The sequence below is a fragment of the Amblyomma mixtum genome, chromosome 10 (assembly GCF_055824585.1).
Source record: "Amblyomma mixtum isolate Tamu chromosome 10, ASM5582458v1, whole genome shotgun sequence".
NCBI lineage: Eukaryota > Metazoa > Arthropoda > Arachnida > Ixodida > Ixodidae > Amblyomma > Amblyomma mixtum.
In genome coordinates, this window is record NC_143021.1 from 130283423 (window position 1) to 130291834 (window position 8412).

The following is an 8412-nucleotide window of genomic DNA, read 5'->3' on the forward strand; positions in this document are numbered from 1 at the left end:
TTTTTTCTCCACACGATGTGGCGAGCAAAGCAAAGGAGATGCTGTTTGTTAGGTTGCTTACTTGGTTATTTCGAGAATACTGCCGATTGGCTCTCAGTGTTATGGCAGAAGTAGTACATCATATGAAAGTACAGAAAATGACAGGAAAGAGGAGGTCAAGGTGAAGTGTGCAGCGGTGTAAAATCAACCAAAAGTATAAGAGCAAAGTAGAAACAAGCAAATCATACAATCTGAAAAAGATAAGGACCACGACAGCAAATAAAATGCACTGCACATTATACGCTGTTGTATATTTTTCCGTCCGCCAAGTGCAACGAAGAGAACAACCAGTCTTTCGTAATGCAGTGGCAGAGGGAAAGCATCGCAGGTAAATCGCATATTTCAAAAAGCCGGAACCTTGCTATCCTCTTGCTTTTTTCAGGACAGTCAGATTTTTTAAACGTTTAACAAGCTGTTGGCCTAGTTCATTAAGTATTTAAAGGTAAAGTATTTGTCGCTTATGTAAGATAGACGCATATAGCATACAATGGACAGGACGGGCGTTATTTATATCTTTACGCAACAGCGCCGAACTCTCATTGCACGCATTCAGGACAGCCGACGCATAGCGTTGTTGCCAGGAAGAAACTACGGCAAAGATGGTTCAAAGGCTATCCCCAACTTGGTAAGAAAGCCGGCGACGCCACGGCATCCATCCGTCCCTTGTGGTTCATTGCGTGATTGCAGCATGCAGACAACACTGGCTGCCCACACATGCCTACCGCAAGCGTTTTGATAAACGTCGACAAACGTTTTTTGCGTGGCGGAATGCATGCAGCCGGCAAGACAACCACGTGCTAAGGAAACTGTTTCAATTCGGAGACTTTCACTTAAACATTGTCCGCATTATTGCTGGCGAGGACTACGTGACGTTTCTGCGGTAGTTTTTATTGCTGTGTCTGTTAGCTATCCTTTATTTTTCTTCCCTTGGCAGGAAGGCACTCTGCATGTGGACAATTTCTGGATGTCACTAGGAAGCTACGGTATCTTAAGCCTACAATTCACCGGCGGCGACAAGTAAGTCCGTTTAAGAGCGCCTGTTCTCATTGCTGACGTCCCTGGCCTACGTGTAGGCGTGGCTGCGATTGTCGGGAATCCGCATATGGCTGTTTTTGCCGAAAGCGTTATACGAGGAGTATTACTTACAGGGACCCTGAAATGATTTCGTCATTCATATTCTAATGCAACAGCTCTGTAGAGGTGATCTCTGCGGGTATTCTAGTCGAATTCAAAAAGCTGCGCGTGGAACGAAGAATTCACAAACAATTTTTGAATCTTGCCGCTCACAGCCGATTAGGCCGACACCTCACCGCACGTTTTTAGCCGCCCCTGCCCAGCGACCTAAACTCGGGAAGCCTGGGCATAGACTTGGCGACCCTTATCATTGGCTCTGTCCGCTAACGACGCGCGCAATTTTTGCAACTCTTCCGCAACTTAGCACTGATGTTCATTGAAATACAATTTTATTGATTGCTTATTATTTTTTAAAACACACGTATATATACGTGTGTAAGAATACAGAGGTAAGAATTCAGAGCTTTTCATGAAAGTAATGTAGTACTCCCGGCGGAGAAGCAAATCAATCTGCTCACAAAAGCACGTGCTATCGTAAAATCTTTGCGCCCGCCTTTGCGAGCCTCCTAGCTGCGCCGACGAGTCGCTGCTGTCGTCCCTGTCTTCGTCCTGTCGATCTCGGTATGGCGTGCACTGATAAGGCTCAAAGCCCATCTTAGCGGTGGCTGCACGCCGCCGCGCTTCGAGCTCCGGATGCACGCCGTTCGAGCAGATAGGCTGAAGCAGGGGACACATGTGCGAAACGCACCGCACCAATCGTCGCTTGCGAACTGCCGTCCCACAGCAAGCAGTGACACACGGAGCGGTGATCATCGCTGCGCCGGTCTACCCAAGCGCCGCCCACAAAAGATGTCGCACTTCGCCGCCGGGCAGCAGTGCCTGAGCGCTGCTTGGGATGGTGTACAAATATCGCAAGAAAAGACCAGATCGCCTTGTTATCAGAAAGACTGCCAGCGATACCCCAGCAGCGACAAAGCATGACTTGTTATGTTGGGAGCTTTCGGCAACGGCACCGCTCGCGGGCTGTCCGAGCTCATCGCTCAGAGAGCTTGGCAAATAGCTGTTCAGGGCTCCTGTAAGAAGGTCTGCACTTTTTAAAAATGAGGTTCTGAGTTATAAGAGCTCTTTTTTCGACGTAAGGTTGTCAGCGGTGTAGCGCATCGCAATACAACTATGATGTGCTAACTAGTAGGCTGGCTAACTAATACTGAAAGTTAACGTTTTAACAATTACTGTTAGTCTCCTTATATATGGAGAGCCGTGTATTCCACAGTAAATAGCATACATAACGTTTCTAGAATTTTGATAAGGCATTAACTCTCGGCGTTGAGGCCCTGCAAATTTTGTTTATATTGCGCCAAAATGCATGCGCTTTTCGAAAAGTTTACAGGAAAAGCAACCGCTCAAGTGCACGTAATTTGAGAGCAAGGCAAAATAACTTGCGCCACAGCGTGCAGGGTTGTCCCTCTCCTAACTGGCCATGGTCGTTTTCCCTCGTACTTCCATCGTCTTGCCCTCCTTCCTTCGCCTTCTTGTCCATGCGGGGCAGCTGTGGGGGATGTTCTTCATTACCTGCGTGCCTGTCCTCTCACCGCAGACATAGCAGCAGGGCTTCCCGGCTATCCGCACTTTCTTTCCCCTCATGACTTCCCCTCTTTGTTAGGTTCCCCTCGGTCTCGTCCGTCGTTTATTCGCGTTGCTGTTTGCGTTTCTTCCCTCTTTCACCTGTCTCTCGTGTTTATTCCCGCCCTGATGGCTCGTAGACCTCCCTGCCATTTCTGTGCCTCCCCATGTCTCATGTGGTCGGGGGCACCATATTGTCACGTTGTAGTGACGGCAGTCCAGCGGTCAGGAAGACACCAAAAAGACTTGCAAACGAAGGTCTTTATTTGGGCTGACTTGCGCCCGCAAAAGAACTGAATCACTCGGTGGCAGCGTAAGCAACAAGCGTGCTCGTCAATCGTCGAACTACGAATGCCTGCTGCTCGCGGCATCGTTCAATTTAAAGCCGGCAAGGAAACTTCGAGATAACAGGTCGAGATCATCTAGAGTAATCTGGAAACACGTAGATGCAGCTCGGCATAGCTGTGATCAATCGAGATTAGTCCAGTCGCTTCTCGCGTCACGAACAAATATGATAACACCGCTTTCCTACCGCCTTGCGCGAACGAACGGACGCTACAATGATACGTGGCATTACCCCCCTCCCAAAGAAGCATCGTCTCGATGCTTTCAAATGAAAATAAACGCGGAAAATGCAAACTTCGAGTCCTTCAGCGTTCATAATTAGGTTTGAGGGCAGCAGTAAAAGCTTCAAGTCTGGCCGTGTCGTCGTCGTAGTTGTCGTCATCGTCGTCGTCGTAGGGGCCGTCGTCGTCGTAGGGGCCCTCGTCTGCGTAGGGGCCCTCGTCTGCGTAGGGGCCCTCGTATGCGTAGGGGCCCTCGTATGCGTAGGGGGCCGTCGTCTGCGAGGGGGCCGTCGTCGTACGGGTCGTCGTCGTAGGGGTCGTCGTCGTAGGGTTCGTCGTAGTTCTCGTCATAGTGGAGGAATAGTCTTGTGTTTTCGTCGATGGAAGATCTTAGTTCTTGCGCTATGAAGCTACCTCGCCTCCAGAGGCTGCTTTATTCAGTTTAACCTTCGGGGGCTGGGGGACCGTCCACGCACGGCGTAGCCTCGGCTAGGAGATACAAAGTGCGCGGACGATGACGACGGGGAACGTGATAGGCGGCTCGGCGATGAGTATTCTTCCCGACGCAAAAATTCCTCGATTTCGGCTGGTCGCTGGCCGGGTCGGGGTCGTGGAGCGTCGTAAGAGAACCCTCGGATGCCCAGTCTTCTGTATGGGCAGTGCCGGAGGACGTGACCGGATTCGCCTCAGTGGAAGCATAGTGGGCGGCGCTGGTCGGGAGTTCTCCACTCGTCGCATTCCCTCGGCTGTGTGCGACGCTCGTAGGACGGGCGGGTTGGGGCGAGAGGGCGGCGGTCCAACGCAGCTGGCTGAGGGCGATAGGGGCTTGAGTCCCGTCGTCGAGGTGCAGGACGGCGCACAGCTGCGGCGTAAGTCATGGCTGGGGGCTCCATAGGCTGCGTGGTGGTCGGCGTCACACCCAAGGCCTGTTGAACTTCATCCCGGATGGCGTTTGTGAGCGATGAAAGCTGCGGCTGAGTTCCCGTTGGCAGCAATCGGCGGAGCTCCTCTCCTCTTCAAGGCGAAGAAGACGTACCTAATTTTCATGGCATCGTCCCAGTTGTTAAAGGCAGCCACACGGTCGAACTGTTCCAACCATTCTGCGGGGTCGGCGCCTGGCGAAGCGTCGAAGATTGGTGGCACCCGGGGCTGCTCAAGAATGATTGGAGTGATCGTCTGGGGCAAGCTCATGGTAGACGTTGCTGCTGACTTCCGCTTCCGGGTAGGGTCCGGCAGAATCCCGAACTCAGGTGCGACCCCTTGCAGGCGTCGGATTGCGCGGTGGATTGGACTCAGGTCCTGCGGTAGATGACTCAGAGGGCTGGCGTCACGACTTGTAGGGGGTGTCCGGGATATGAAAGGCAACCCAGCACCTCCACCATTTGTCACGTTGTAGTGACGGCAGTCCAGCGGTCAGGAAGACACCAGAAAGACTTGCAAACGAAGCTCTTTATTTGGGTTGACTTGCGCCCGCAAAAGAACTGAATCACTCTGTGGCGGCGTAGAAAGAGAAGTTTATTTTTTTCTAATGTCAACAAAAATACAATGCAAAACTGCTGAACTCAATGCTCTGATCAGTCGAGCACATGCGCAGTGACGCAGCACTGAGCACGTCAGTAAGGCAGTAAAAAAGCCGACACTCGACCGCCGCGCAGGACGATGAAATATGTCGACCATTTACGCAAGAACTGAGCCTCACTCATTGACAGTGCGTCCACGCATGCTTGCTCAAAGAGGCGAGTGCGGAGGCGCTGCAACATTGGAAACATTGCTCTTTGCGGACGCCCATTTAAGGAAGCCGCTCCACGCTGCCGCCACAAAACGAACATGCCAATACACAACAGCATATTTGTAAACAGTTCGCGTGAACTAGTGCGCGCTTCGAGGCGGGTTAAAAACATCCGTGACACTAGTACCGAAAAGGTGCGCGACACTACACAGTCGAACATAGCGTGCCGCAACGTTTCTAAAAGACCGCATTGCGGGCATCGGGCGGAGGGCGCCACGCCCCACGCCGCAAGGCGGTCTCTTGTGGGCAGGACCCGCCAGCCTCTCAGCCAGCCGAAGTTCCTGACATCTGCAGGAAGCGCAGCTGAGGTCAGTTGGCGCCAGCGTGCCCGTCTCGTTTTCTGAAGTTGTTCGCGTGTCAGCTCAGCTACCGTTAGTGCTTCACACATCCTGGAGGGCGGGGTTTCATCAACATCCAGATCGGGCACAAGGGCAGACAACGACGCCAGTGTGCGACGCATGTTAACGAAAAATGCCGGCGGCTGCTCGGCTGTAGGGCCAACCACGTGTTGTGTAAAAAACACGTTACGTGCTGTACCCAGAAAGTATGTGAGGAGTGTTCTCCCGGGATAGTCTGGGTTGCGTACAAGATCTCGTACTCCTCGCAAGGCGAGCACATTGCACATGGTGCGGATACAAGGTATACCAAACCCACCCATGTACGATGGAAGGCGCATGAACATTCGTGACACAAGTTCGGTTTTGCCCGCCCAAACGAAAGAGCCACAGGCCGAGGTTAGCCTGCGAGGAAACGTGCGCGGTGGGTTTGCGACGCGGGCGACAAAAGAACATGCGGCTAGGATTGTGGACTTAACTATATAGCAGCGCTCTGCCATTGAAAGGCGGAAAGTTGACGCCACCGAGAGGCGTTTCTCAGCGTTCGTGCGGAGGTTAGTCCAGGTTTCGCGGGCTACTTCTCCGCTGGCGAGGAATACTACTCGCAGGACTTTCACTCCCTGCACCCACTCCACCTCGCCCGCAAGGTTCGGTGTGAAGGTGCCAAACCTTAGTGCCTTGCTTTTTCCCTGTTCAATAGGGCCCCCGATATCTTGCTGTACTCGAGGAACAGCCGCGAAAAAGCGGCGTAGCTATCCTCGTCCTTGAGGAAAAGCGACACGTCGTCGGCGTAGGCCGAAACCTTGATTTGGCCCTGGCCAGGCAGAGGGAAGCCGCGTATGGATGGGCTGTTGTTAATGCGCCGGATGAGTGGATCCAGGCATAACACGAAGAACGTTGGGGAGAGAGGGCATCCTTGCCTTATGCCCCGGGTGACTGAGAAGGGAGCGCTCTGGTGGTCGTTTACGGAGAGACGAGCATTCAGGTTTGCGTAAAGCAAGCGCAGCCTGCTAACAATTTGCGCAGGGAATCCGAAGGCTTCGACGACTCCGAAGAAATACGAGTGTTCCACCCGATCGAATGCTTTCGCCTGATCAAGCGAAACAAAGCACCCGCTGAAGCCCGTCCTGCTGGCAAATGTGAACAGGTCTCTTGTGAGTGTCAGCGCATCAAACACAGAGCGGTCAGGCACGCTGCTGGTTTGAACCCGGTGAATTAGGTGAGGCAGAATCGTCCGCATTCTTTTGTTTAGTAAAGATGCGACGATTTTGTAGTCTGCGTTTAAGAGGCTTATGGGCCGCCATGCTTGCGGGTCGGAGGGGTCACCGCCCGCTTTCGGAATGAGTATGATGCGACATTCGCGGAAAGAGTTTGGACGTAACCCATCCGCGAGAAAGCCGTTGACCATCTTCAGTAGTGCTCCTTGGATCTGGGAAAAAAAACGTTGAATAAAAACTTGTTGGAATGCCGTCTGGACCGGGGGCAGAGGCTGCATTCATACTCTGCAGGATGGCGTGCAGCTCTTGGCTTGTGGCTGGTGCGCAAAGGTGTTCCTGCAGCTCTTCACTTACTCGTGGCAAGTTTCCAAAAAACCTTTGTAGAAGGCCGTCATACCCATCTTGAAGATGTAGCCAATTGCCCGTCGAGAACAGGTCCGAGAAGTGGCTTGCGAAAATCGCGCAGATGTCGGACGACGTGATTCTGCTTTGTGTGCCGTCTGGGTGGGTCACGAAAGGCACAGTAGCGGGAGCGAATTCCTCTGCCGTGCCTGCGCGTACGTGTCGCAGCACAGCCGGGTCTGATATAGGCCGCCCGAGCTGGTGTGCGCGACTTGCTGCCCGTGATGACTGGGAGAGCAACACGTGGTAACGTGCTCTAAGTAGGCTCAGGTAATCGCTCATGACAAAGGTTAAGGGTGCTCCCGTTTGCACTATACGTATGCGCTTGAGGGTGTCATTCAGGGCATGACTTACCCGGCGTCTGCGGTCTTGACCGGCCGCCACCAGAGTTGCCTGCCAACGAGTCTTGAGTGTGTCCCAAGAATCAGTCGCAACGAAGCTCTTGCACGATGCGGCCAACGCCGTACGCAGCGACGCCAGGCTTTCCGGGTCTGCCAGTAGGCTCGTGTCCATGCGCCACGTAACAGTACGTGGGGTGCCCTCACCAAAGTCGAGCCTGACTGACAAGGGGTGGTGATCGGAAAACACCGGCGTGCCTGCAGGGAACGCGAGAACTTCGCAGCTGACGACAAAAGAAGCGAGCTCAGGTGGAAAATAGAATTTGTCTATCCGACTCGCTGACTGTGCTCTCTCCCACGTCGCTCCAAAGGCATCCCCGTGAAGCTGCACCCACGCGTCAGACAAGCGGAACTGAGTCACAAGATCGCGGAGCGCGGAGGCACCGGAATAACGGCGACCGTGACCCTGTCCGCGGACGTCACGGTCGATGTTAAGTACACAATTGAAGTCGCCGACGATGAAAGTGGGGTAGGGATCAAGGAGGAATGAGTCGAGGCGCTCAAAAAAATCGGAACTACTAGTCTGCCGTGCTGGCGCGTATACAACCAACGCACGTACCCGCCGCTGGTTTAGTGTGAAGTCGACCGCAAGAGTGCGGCCGTCCAGCCCGAAAGTGCAATGAGCACCCGCGCGCAGGTAGGGGTTTACAAAAACGACACCAACACCGCACATATGAGAATCAGTCAACGAAAAATAAGCAAAAACAGAAAACCGGGTGGTGAAATTCAGCACATCAAGTGAAGTACGGAAGTTGCATTCCTGTAAAAACAGGATGTCGACGCCCCTAGCCCTGGCAAAGTGCATCACCCCTCTCTGTCTGTCTACGGATTGAAATCCCCGAACATTGAGGGAGAGGAGATGCACAACCGCCATGACTGCCAAGAGCACCGACGGCATAGCATACAACCTAAAGAGCGCTGCCATGGGCGGCGCTTGACGCGCGCGGCACTTTTTTGCTAGAACGTTCG

At 53.2% G+C, this 8412-nt stretch overlaps 1 protein-coding gene across 1 annotated transcript in view; it reads left to right on the forward strand.

Moving 5' to 3' along the window:
* LOC149326947 (uncharacterized) overlaps positions 1-1060 on the forward strand; it is a 104241-nt gene extending 103181 nt beyond the window's left edge. Inside the window, exon 6 of the mRNA XM_089564734.1 lies at positions 974-1060. Within this exon, the coding sequence (XP_089420860.1) occupies positions 974-1060 (87 nt within the window). The remainder of the gene's footprint in view (positions 1-973) is intronic.
* The last annotated feature ends 7352 nt before the right edge of the window (positions 1061-8412 follow it).